Source organism: Scyliorhinus canicula, chromosome 10 (assembly GCF_902713615.1).
Source record: "Scyliorhinus canicula chromosome 10, sScyCan1.1, whole genome shotgun sequence".
Taxonomy (NCBI): domain Eukaryota; kingdom Metazoa; phylum Chordata; class Chondrichthyes; order Carcharhiniformes; family Scyliorhinidae; genus Scyliorhinus; species Scyliorhinus canicula.
Window position 1 is genome coordinate 137,598,845 of NC_052155.1, and position 13,008 is coordinate 137,611,852.

General features: G+C 45.1%; 1 protein-coding gene across 1 annotated transcript in view; it reads left to right on the forward strand.

The window, feature by feature from the left end:
• The window catches only part of LOC119972675 (mediator of RNA polymerase II transcription subunit 30-like), a 68,260-nt gene that overhangs the window by 25,931 nt on the left and 29,321 nt on the right, over positions 1-13,008 (forward strand). Inside the window, exon 3 of the mRNA XM_038809778.1 lies at positions 4,096-4,254. Within this exon, the coding sequence (XP_038665706.1) occupies positions 4,096-4,254 (159 nt within the window). The remainder of the gene's footprint in view (positions 1-4,095; positions 4,255-13,008) is intronic.

Consider the following 13,008-nt stretch of genomic DNA (forward strand, 5'->3'; position numbering starts at 1 on the left):
ATGAGGGAAAGCATCCAGTGGAGACCATATGGGTGGAACTGAAGAACAAAAAGGATCTAAAACTGTAATGGGTGTTTTGTTTCATCTCCCTGTAGCAGTTGTGAGGTGCTAGATTGTATAATGGCAGAACTTAGGCATATATGTAGCAAAGGCAGATGTAGCAGTGGACAATATTTAGAGAAACATTTAATGAGATACAGAGCAAGTATATACCCCTGAGAGGGAAATTCTCCACTTCACAGAAAAAAAAGCTATGGACAACTAAAGAGGTTCAGGACAGCATAAAACCAAAAAAAAGGACTTACAAAAATGAAAGACATAGCACACATCCAGATGATTGGGAAAGGTACAAAGACCAGCATTGGGTCACAAAACAGCTTATAAGAGCTACCAAAAGGGATCATGAAAGGAAACTTGCAAGGAACATCAAAATCAATAAGAAGAAATGTTAAAGTTTATATAAAGGGAAAGCAGGTGGTGAAGAGCAATGTAGGCCCACTAAAAGCTGAAAATGGAGATATTGTCAGTGATAATGGAGAAATGGCAGACATGTTGAACAATTACTTTGCCTCAGTATTTACAGTTGAAAAGGAGGATAACTTGCTGTAAGTACCCCAAAAATGAATACTCAATAGAGGACATTGATTTAATACAATTAATGGGCGAAATTCTCCGACACCCAGCAGGGTCGGAGAATCGCCTGGGGGGCGCCTAAAATCCCGCCTTCACCGTGGCAGAGATTCTCTGCCACCCGGGAAGTGGCGGCGGCGGAATCTCGCCACTCCGATCGGAGAGGCCCCTGCGGTGATTCTCCAGCCCGGATGGGCCGAAGTCCCGCCGCTGGGAGGCCTCTCCCGCCGCCGAGGTTTGAACCACCTCTGGAACGGCGGGCTCAGCGGCGCGAGCAGGCCCCCGGGGTCCTGGGGGAGGCGGGGGGGCGATCGAACCCCGGGGGGTGCCCCCACGGTGGCCTGGCCCGCGATCGGGGCCCCCCGCTCAGACTCCGGGCCAATGCCCTGGCTGCACTATGTTCTTCCGCGGCTGCCACGGCCTCCGCCATGGCGGAGGTGGAAGAGAATCGCGCATGCGCCGGCAGTGACGTCAGCGGCCAGCGAAAGCCTTTCGGCCAGCCCCGCTGCCGGAGGCGCCGGTTGTTTGTGCCGGTCTTCTGGTGGCAACCGCTCCGGCGCGGGTGTGGCCGAATTCCCCACCTTTGGGGAGGCGTGACCCCTGAGTGGTTGGCGCCACTCCCCTACTCCGGCACCCTCCGTCACGCCGGGTAGGGGAGAATGCCGCCCAATATAAGTACAGCATCACTAACTAGGAAATTAATGGAACTGAAGAGTGACAAACTGCCAGGACCTGTAAGTTTCCATCTGAGGGTGTTACAGAAAGTAGGGGAGCACATTGTAGATGCCCTAACTATAATCTTCCAGAGTTCCCTGGATTCAGCAGTAGTTCCTCTGTATTGGAATATTGCACATGTCACTCCACTTTTTCAGAAAGGTGAAAGGGGGAAACCCGGGAATTGCAGACTGGTTAGCCTAACATCTGGGATGGGGAAATTGCAGGAGTCTATAACCAGGGATGGGGTAACTGAACACCTGGAAAAATCTTGGTCGATCCGGGAGAGCCAGCATGGATTAGTGAAGGGAAGATCATGCCTGACAAATCTCATTGACTAAAGTAGTGTCAGGGGAATGGCTATGGATGTTATTTATGTGGGACTTCCAGAAGGCATTTGATGAAGTCCCACAAAAGAGACTGTTAACCAAGGTGGAAGCCCACGGAGTTGAGGGCAAATGATTGGGGCAGCACGGTAGCATGGTGGTTAGCATAAATGCTTCACAGCTCCAGGTTCCCAGGTTCGGTTCCCGGCTGGGTCACTGTCTGTGCGGAGTCTGCACGTCCTCCCCGTGTGTGCGTGGGTTTCCTCCGGGTGCTACGGTTTCCTCCCACAGTCCAAAGATGTGCGGGTTAGGTGGATTGGCCATGCTAAATTGCCCGTAGTGTCCTAAAAGTAAGGTTAAGGGGGGGTTGTTGGGTTATGGGTATAGGGTGGATACGTGGGTTTGAGTTGGGTGATCATTGCTCGGCACAACATCGAGGGCCGAAGGGCCTGTTCTGTGCTGTACTGTTCTATGTTCTATGATTGACATTGTTAGGAAATTGGTGGTGGCAGGCGACAAAGAGTGAGGATAATGGGTAATTACTTTAATTGGCAAGAAGTGACTAGTGGTATACCAGAGGGATCAGTGTTGGGGCCTCAATTATTCACACTATTCATTAATGACTTGGATTATGGCATAGAAAGTCATATCCAAATTTGCTGATGATACAAAGTTAAGCGGCATTGGAGACAGCCTAGCTGATAGCATAAACTTGCAAGGAGATATTGACAGACAAGGTGAATGAGCAAATGTGTGGCAGGTGGAATTTAATGTTAGCAAGTGTGAGATTATCCATTTTGGATGAAAAAAGGACAGAGCAGAGCACTTTCTAAACGGAAAGAGGTTAAGTGCAGTGGATGTCCAAAGAGACTTGTGGGGTGAAATTCTCCCCTACCCGGCGGGGCGGGGGGGTCCCGGTGTAGCGGAGTGGTGCCAACCACTCCGGCGTCGGGCCTCCCCAGAGTGGCTCCCGATCCACTGACTGGCGCCAATGGCCTTTGGCGCTATGCCGGCCAGCGTCGGGGCTGGCCGAAAGGCCTTCGCCGGCTGGCGTGAGTCCGCGCATGCGCCGGAGCATCAGCGGCCGCTGACATCACCACTGGCCCATGCGCGGTAGGGGGGTCTCTTCCGCCTCTGCCATGGTGGAGGCCATGGCGGTGGCAGAAGAAAAAGAGTGCCCCCACGGCACTGGCCCGCCCGCCGATCGGTGGGCCCTGATCGCGGGCCAGGCCACCGTGGGGGCACCCCCCTGGGTCCGATCGCGCCGCCAATCCTGCCGGCACAGAGGTGGTTTAAACCACGTCGGCGGGATTGGCCTGTCAGCGGCGGGACTTCGGCCCAGCGCGGGCCGGAGAATCGCCGCGGGGTCACGCCGATCGGCGGGGCGTGATTCCCGGTGATTCCGAGTGGCGGAGAATTCCGGCCACGTTGGGGGCGGGATTTACGCCGGCCCCGGGCGATTCCCCGACCCTGCGAGGGGTCGGAGAATTCCGCCCGTGGTTCAGGTGCATAGATCCTTAAAATACCAGGAACAAGTGCAAAAAATAATCAAAAAGGCTAATGGAATGCCAGCCTTTATATCTAGAGGATTGGAATATAAAGACATTTCCTCTGGAAGGAGGTCTAGAACTAGAAGGGCTACCATTTGAGATAATTAGTTGTTTTTTTAAATGAAGATAAATGCAGTTGATTGATACATTTGTTCCTGATCTTCAACTACTTTACCTTTTTACCTGTGTATATGGGGGAAACCATTTTGTATAATGGCAAAGTGAATCATACTGTGATGGTGCTTAACTCTTTCTATAGGTGAGGCATGTAACCACCAGGGTTTTTGGAGACCTTGCTGACCCCTCATTTTTGAAACAACATTTATTTCGAAGAATCACCATTTCTGTCTCTCACTACCTGTTTTTTTTTGTCTCAATCTTATCATTGTTTCTGTTCATTTCATCCGGTCCATCTGGATCGCCACAATTCTCTTTTCTCCTTAGTTGAATACAGACAGTTTTTGCTCTTTGCGTATTGAGTCAAGTCTGTCATGTCTTAACTAGTCAGGAAAAGATGTAATTTTGTTACCACACTTGGACCATACGTTTTCCTGCTTCCTATAGCTCAGCTAAAGAAAACATCCTCTTCCTTCTGTGGAAGGTGCTTTGTTTCTATGTTGACTTGGCAAATCTTGTGACTTAAGCACTCTGTGGAACCTAAACTCTGGTGTCAGTGGCAAACCTAAGATAAATCTTAGTCAACAAATAACTTTTATAACATCTTATAGTTTCTGTGATAACATTTAATTTATCAACTTCGAAGAGTGGTATTTTGGTTCATCTGAAGGATTTGTTAATGGATTGCTATAGCTACAGGGATGTGATGAATTCAAATTTTTACCGAAAAATAAATAATCGTGCTATCTTTATTTCAGTTGCCAAATGGTGTATCATATCACACTGCCACGCACCAGGATAGACAGGGGAAGCTGCAAGAACACCTTCGGCAGTTGTCTGTGCTTTTCAGGAAGTTGCGACTTGTCTATGATAAATGTAATGAAAATTGTGCTGGCTTAGATCCTGTCCCAATGGAGGTAAGAAACATTTGAAATTGGTTTGTATTGTATATAAAGGGCAACTGACCGAGGCACAATATTTAGAGTTTGACACATCCTGGGTAACTCAAGGATTTGAAGAGGGGTACATAAGTATGTCAAAAATGTATCAATGGGAGGGAAGTAACTGCTCATGTTCTCTATCCTTGTCCACACGTCCTGTAGTTGTATCTGTAGAAACCAATCTAACTTCAATGTCAATAGTTTATTCATAAGCCTCTGCATTTTCCATTGAGCCATGTGTTGTGAAGAATTCCAGCTTGTAATTTTGCACAATGGGTGCCATTCCTATGATGTTTGCAGCCAACACCTTCTGCGCAGTAGTCCACGCAATGTTATCCTGAAATTTAAATATTGAGTGAGACTCAAACTTTACGTTTTTGACCAGTTACTTCAAAGTCAATGATGGTGGATGCTGGAGCAGATTTTTCAGATGTTAACCACAGTCCCGAAAGTGAGGAGAGGCCCTAAACATTTGGACCGTTTTGATTCCAAAGCAATGATTCGGCTTTGCTAATCTACCAGACTTCTTTGAGTTGAACAAAGCTATTAAATTAAGATTATCTGGAAAAAAAATATTTATTTTAAAACGTTCTCTCGTGTGTCTTTTCAAGCTTGTATAAAGAATACAAAATTAACTAGCTTGTTTAAAAGCTGACTTGGCAGTAGGAAACAGAAATGATATAGAATTTACAGTGCAGAAGGAGGCCATTCGGCCCATCGAGTCTGCACCGGCTCCTGGAAAGAGCACCCTACCCAAGGTTAACATCTCCACCCTATCCCCATAACCCAGTAACCCCACCCAACAAATGGTAGCAGAGGAGCTCTGCAGGACAGTAGACGGTAGAGTTTTCCAAGAATCTATTGGTCACTGATGTTCATTCTGACCATTAATAAATTGGAAGAAGCTACATTCCCAAATGATTCGGTCAAGTGCACCAATCATTGTTGCCAAGTAACAAGTATAATGACGATATCCAAAAGCATGAACACATTTTATCCAAAAACTGTTTGTGTGTCCACTTTATACTTGGACTTCATTTGAAGCAAGGTTTTATCAATATATTCCGAGAGTTCTATCACTCTGAAAGTTATGTTTAGGATGATGTGGTACAGTGCACTGGTGTATTATTGTACAATGCTAATGGTAATCAAACCAAGATATGACAAGTACATTTACCAACAATATAAAGTACATTAGAGTGAATGTATACTCTTCTGAGTATGTAAATTAACAAGGCAAATGAATTGGCGTTGGGGGGGGGGGGGGCGGGGGGGGGGGGGGGCATTTGTGAACATCCTTGGAACTAGCCTGGAGTGAAATGAGCAGAAGCCTCGGAGGAGACAGCTGCTAAATGGTGAATGTGTCGGGAAGAAATAATTACAAAGTGGAATGCAATGAGGATGACGAGGTGTATGGTGAAACGCTAATCCACACTGAATTGTGTTTGTATAAATATAATTGTAAACTACTCAATCTCCAATGACATTGCACATGGAATCTTAAGACTAAGGGCAGGAGAAGCAGGTTTAGAAAGTGAGGGGTAACTAGGCCCGAATGCATAGAGGTAATTCATAGAAACATAGAACTTAGGAGCAGCATTAGGTCATTTGGCCCTTCGAGGCTGCGCCGCTATTCAATATGAGCATGGCTGAGACTCTATCTCTACGCCATACTCCCGCACTCTCCCATACCCCTTTAGAGGTCCCAAGTTCGATTCCTGCTTGGGTCACTGACTGTGCGGAGTCTACACATTCTCCCCATGTCTGCGTGGGTTTCCTCTGGGTGCTCCGGTTTCCTCCCAAAAGTCCCGAAAGACGTGCTTATTCGGTGAATTGGACATTCTGAATTCTCCCTCTGTGTACCCGAAGAGACGCCGGAATTTGGTGACTAGGGGCTTTTCACAGTAACTTCTTGCAGTGTTAATGTAAGCCTACTTGTGACAATAATATTATTATTATATCTATTTCCTTCTTAAATATTTGAATGAATTGGCCTGCACCACCTTCTAAGGTAGAGAATTCCACAGGTCCACCTCCCTCTGAATGAAAAGGCTTCTCATCTCAGTCCCAAATGGCCTATCCCATACCCTGACACTGTGATCCCCTTGTTCTAGACCCCTCACCCCCCCCCCCCCCCCCCACACACACACACACACACAGTCAGAGGAAACATCATCCCTGCATCCAGTCTGTCCAGACATTCATTTAAACTCCAGTGAATCCAGGCCTAGTCGACACAATCTCTCATACGAAAATCCTGCCATCCAAAGAACCAAAGTTTGGTGAACCTTTGCTGCATTCTCAATATGGCAGGTATATCCGTTCTTACGTAAAGAGACCAAAGCTGCACACACTATTCCAGGTGTGGTCTCACTAAGGCCCTGACAGTTACAGCAAGATATCCCTGCTGTGTTTGGTGTACAAGGGCACCCAGTTTCCATTGCACATTAACATTTCCTAATCTGTACCATTAAATAGTACTCTGCCATTCTGTTTCTCTGACCGAAGTGAAAAACTTCACACTTATCCACATTATACTGCTTCTGCCATATGTTTTCTCACTCACTCAACTTGTCTAAATTGCCTTCAAGCCTTTTTACTTCCTCCTCACCACTCTTATTCCCACTAAATTTCATGTCATCAGTAAACTTGGAAATATTACATTTGATTCCCTCATTCAAATCATTGATGTCTATTGTGAATAGCTGGGGCCCAAGCACTGATCCCTGTGGGACCCTACTAGCCTCCGCTGCCACTGAAAAAGACACATTTATTCCTACACTCTGTTTGCAATCTACTCACCAATTTATATGCCAATACATTGCCCTCAATCCCATGTGCTTTAATTATACACACGTGAGGGCAGCACGGTAGCATGGTGGTTAGCATAAATGCTTCACAGCTCCAGGGTCCCAGGTTCGATTCCCGGCTGGGTCACTGTCTGTGCGGAGTCTGCATGTCCTCCCCGTGTGTGCGTGGGTTTCCTCCGGGTGCTCCGGTTTCCTCCCACAGTCCAAAAGATGTGCGGGTTAGGTGGATTGGCTATGCTAAATTGCCCGTAGTGTCCTAAAAAAATGTAAGGTTAAGGAGGGGGTTGTTGGGTATAGGGTGGAAACGTGGGTTTGAGTAGGGTGGTCATTGCTCGGCACAACATCGAGGGCCGAAGGGCCTGTTCTGTGCTGTACTGTTCTATAAACCTCTTACATGGGACTTTATCAAAAGCTTATAAAAAGTCAAATACACCACATTCACTGGTTCACTCATCCATTCTACTAGTTACATCCTCAAAAAACTCCAGTATGTTTGTCAAACAATTTCCATTTCACAAATCCATGTTGACCTTATGTGGGCAGCAGGGTAACGGTGGGCAGCAGGGTAGCATGGTGGTTAGCATAAATGCTTCACAGCTCCAGGGTCCCAGGTTCGATTCCCGGCTGGGTCACTGTCTGTGTGGAGTCTGCACGTCCTCCCCCTGTGTGCGTGGGTTTCCTCCGTGTGCTCCGGTTTCCTCCCACAGTCCAAAGATGTGCGGGTTAGGTGGATTGGCCATGCTAAATTGCCCGTAGTGTCCTAATAAAAGTAAGGTTAAGGGGGGGGTTGTTGTGGTTACGGGTATAGGGTGGATACGTGGGTTTGAGTAGGGTGATCATGGCTCGGCACAACATTGAGGGCCGAAGGGCCTGTTCTGTGCTGTACTGTTCTATGTTCTATATGTTCTATGTAATGCTGTTGATATTTTCTAAGTGTCCTGTTATCACATCCTTTATAATGGACTCTAGCATTTCCCTACTACTAATATTAAGCTAACCAATAATTCCCTGTTTTCTCTAACTCCTTTTTTAAATAGTGAGGTTACATTTGCCGCCTTCCAATCTACTTGGACACTTCCAGAATCTAGAGAATCTTGGAAGCTGAAAACCAACGTGTCCACTATTTCTATTTATTACCCTGGGATGTAGATTAACAGACCTTGGGGATTTATCGGCTTTCAATCCAATTAATTTCCCCTGCACTGTTTTGTTAATAATATTAATTTCCTTCAGTTCCTCCCCACTAGACCGTTGCTTCCCTCGCATTTAGAAACATAGGAAATCAAGGAGTAGGCCACTCATTGCGACCATGGCTGAACCTCTATCTCAACACCATGCTGCCCCCACCCTCCCACCGCACCTTTTGATTCACTTAGTGTCATGAAATCCTACTATTTCTTTCTTAAGTACATTCAATGACACCCACCACAGCCTTGCGTGGAGTAGAATTCCACAGGTTCACCACCCCCTGAGTGAAGAGGTTCTTCCCATCTGAGTCCCAAATGGCCTACCACATATCCTGAGACCATGATTGCTTGGTTGTGACCCCCCCGTCCCACACACACATACTGAACAGCCAGGGAAAACAGACTGATACCTGTCTTCAGTCTGTCCAGCCCTGGCAGAATTTCATACGTTTCAAGGAGATCTCTCGTTTTCCTAAACTCCAGTGAATACAGACCTAGTCGACACAAACGCTCCTCATGTGATAATCCTGCCATCCCAGGAATCAGTCTGATGAACCTTTGCTCTATATCCTCTATGGCAAGTATTTCCTTTCTTAGGTAGAGGGACTAAATGTGCACACAATATTCCAGGTGTGGTCTCACCAAGGGACTGCACAGCTGCCGTAAGACATCCTTGCTCCTTTACTCAAATCATTTTGCAATGTCCACATATTTGTCTTCCTAACTGTTTGCTGCACCTACATGCTTGCTTTCAATGACTGGTGTACAAGGATACCCAAGTATTTTTGTACATCAACATTTACCAGCCTATCACCATTTAAATAATACTCTGCCATTCTCTTTTTCTTACTGAAGTGGGTAACTTCATACTTATCCACGTTATACTGCATCTGCCATGTCTTTGCCCACTCACATTGTTTACAATGCCTTGAAGCATCTTTACATCCTCCTTACCACTCACAATTCACCCTAGAGTTTTGAGTTGTCAGCATGTTGACATGCTGGAAATATTACATTTGATTCCCTCATCCAAATCGTTGATATATATATTGTGAATAACTGGTCCAAGCACTGATCCTGTGGTACGCGAATCATCAACCTCTTGCACTCTGACAAAGATACATTTATTCCTATTCTGTTTCCTGTCTGCTAACTTGTTCTCAATCCATGCCAGTATATTAGCCTCCTTCTCAAGTGCTTCAATTCTGTACACTAACGTTTTATGTGGGATTTTAGAAAATCTTTCTAAAAATCCAAATATACCACATCCACTTGTTCTCCCTTATCTATTCTAGTAGTTACGTCCTCAAAAAACTCCGTACATTTGTCAAACATGATTTCCTTTTCATAAATCCATGTTGAATTTGTCTAATCCCTTTGATATTTTCTAAGTGTCCTGTTATCACACTGTTTATAATAGACTCTGACATTTTCCCTACTACTGACATTAGACTAAACGGTCTGCAAATCCCTATCTTGTCCCCCTCTCCTTTTTTTGTTGTATAAATTTAAAGTACCCAATTCTTTTTTTCCCAATTAAGGGGCAATTCTAGCATGACCAATCCGCCTACCTGGACATCTTTGGGTTGTGGGGGTGAGACCTACGCAGAGACAGGAAGAATGTGCAAACTCCGCACGGACAGTGACCCGGGGCGTGGATCGAACAACTATGCCACCATGCCGCCCTACCTACCCTTTTTTAAATAGTGGGTTTACATTTGCCACCCTCCAATCTGCTGGGACTGTTCCAGAATCTACAGCATTTTGGAAGATGACAACCAACGCATTCACTATTTCCATGGCCATTTCCCTTAGTACCCTGGGGTGTAGATTATCAGGCCCTGTGGATTTACAGCTTTCAGTCCCATTAATTTATTCAGCACTTTTTTTTAGTAATACTAATTTTCTTCAATTCCTCTTTCTAACTAGACCCCTGCTTCCCTAGCATGTCTGGAAAACTGTTGTGCCTTTTGTGAAGACAGAATTAAAGTAGTTGTTTAATTGCACGACCATTTTCTTGTTCTCATTATCAATTCTCCCACGTCAGGCTGTAAGAGACCTACATTTGTCTTCACTAATCTTTTTCTTTTCTTTTTACATACTTATAGAAGCTTTTATGTTCCCTGTAAGTTTATTCTCATGTTTCCTCTGACTCCACCTCTTTTGCTGAGTTCTGAACTGCTCCAAATCCTTGCTACATTTTCTGGCAACTTTATATGACTCCATTTTGGATCTAATATTCTCCTTAATTTATTTTGTTAGGCACGGTTGGGTCGTTTTTCCTGTTGTGTTTTTGTGCCAGAAAGATATGAACAACTGCTGCAATGTAAACATTCGTTTCTTAAACATTAACCATTGCCTTTACACCATCTTCCTTTTAATGAAGTTCCCCAATCTATCTTAGCCAACTCACGCCTCACACCTTCATGGTTTTCTTTGTTTAGATTTAGGAAGCTGGTTTCAGGTTGGACTTCTTCAATGATGTAGAATTCTATCAAGTTATGGTCACTGTTCCCTAAAGGATTCTGCACAACAAGATAATTAATCAATCCCTTCTCTTAGCACAATATAACATTTAAGAACACATATCCCCTTGTTGATTCCTCAACAAACTGGTCTAAAAACCCACCTTGTACATATGCTCCCTTGTTACATCTCTTTCGCTATTTACTGCCATTCTCTACCTTACCACTACTGTTTAGAGGCCCCTTATAGATAACTCCCATCAATATTCCCATCCCTTGTTGCTTTTTCGCTGCACCCAGATTGATTCTAGTTCTAGATTTTCTGAGCCAATACTCCCTCTCACTATTGCATTGATTTCATCCTTATCCAACAATGTCATCCCATCTCATTTTCCGTTTTGCCTCTGCTTCCTAAATATAGAGTACGCTTGGATATTCACTTCCCAACCGTGGTGATCCTGCAGCCATGTCTCCAGATTGGCAACCATATTGTACCCATTTACATCTGTTTGCGTTGTTAATTTGTCTACCTTATTGCAAATGTTCTGTGTACTTTAGACTTGTCTTTTTAACATTTTTACCCATTTTTGTACTGTGGCCCTGTTTTCTGTGAGCACTTGTTTCCTCTGACTTCTACTTTTGTTTTTGACTTTTCTGTCTGTTTCCCGCTCTTGTGTCTTCCAGCTCAGGTTCCCATCCCCCTACCATTGAGGTTTAAATCCTCCACCGATCCTGAGATTATTTCCTTTGAGGTTCTGCTCTTTAATTTATTTCCTATATTCGTCTTTCAGGACCTCATCTGTCTTTTTTTAAATGTTGTTGGTACCGATATTGACCACGATCTCTGACTGTTCACCCTCCTCATTCAGAATGTCATGTAACTGCTCATTAAGACCCTTGCCCTGGCACCAGGGAGGCAGCATACTATCCTGGTGTCCTATCTGCAGAAACGTCTATTTGTTCCCCTTACAGTAGTATCCCCTATTACTATTGCTCTCCCACTTTTTATCTTCCCCGCCCCCCTCCCCACTCGTGAGTTCCACAAACTTGGCTCTTGATAGACTTCCCTGAGAAACCATCTACACCAGCAGTATCCAAAAATCTGTTAGATAAGTTGGGCCCAGGGGACCCGTGCAGTACCTGCCGAAAGCTTTTGGGGTCACCTATTCCCTTTCTGCCTGTGCACTCTACCTGCGGTGTGACCAAGCCACTATACATGCTATCCACGAAAACCACTTTTCCATGCTCCACAGTGACTCCAGCCAGAACTCGGAAACACGGATTTCAAGTAGCTGCAGCTGGAGGCACTTCCCGCATACGCAGTCACCCTGGACACCAGAAGTGTGCCTGACTTCCCACACCACAGGAGGAGCATTCTACATGCCCGAGTTGCCCTGCCATGTCTTGCCCTTAAATTACTGTCTTAACCTTTCTCTAGTTTAGAGAATATTAAGGGCATTAGAAATACAAGGTCCTACTTAACCAAGAATGCCACTCTTCTTTCTGAGGAAAGGTCGAAAAAGAAAGGTGCACCTCTTTCCCCTCTTCACCAAACTTCCTCACTCACCAAACTCTAACTCAAGTACTCTAATGCAGCCCAAACCAGCACTCCAATGCTGTTCCAATTTAAAGGCATTTTTATGTAATAAAGCATGCAACAATTTGAAAACAGTTGTTGCACAGGAGTTTCCCTGCAATGTAGATTGAAGAGCTGTGTGATCTAAAACTGAGATGCTTTTAAATAAATATGACACTTAACATACTTGACTCACCCAGAATTCTGCTATAAGCTGTTCATGATTCATGATTTCCTTCTAAAGAATGGGTTCCTTTGCTTTTGCTGCTTTAAAAAAAATTAATTCTGAAATCAATATTATTCTGATTTTAGCGCATTGACTTCTATGGTCTCTCTATGGGGCCATTACCCCTGATGGCCCCAAAGATTGACCCTTTGTCCCCCCTCTTATTTCTCACCTACTTGCTTCCCTTTGGTGACATCATCTGAAAGAACAGCATTAGGTTTTAGCATGTACACTGATCACACTCAGCTCTAACTCCCCACCATCTCTCCTGACTCCTCCACCTTTCGTGACTCCTCCACTTGCTAAACTATCAGACTACGAATCCAACATCCTGGGTGGGAAGAAATGTCTTCCAATGAAGTATTGGGAAAACTGAAGTCATTGTTTTAGGTCCAAACTCCCTTGCAATGCTATTGACTCCGTCCTTCTCCCTGGCAGCCGTCTGAGACAAACCAGACCGTCAGCA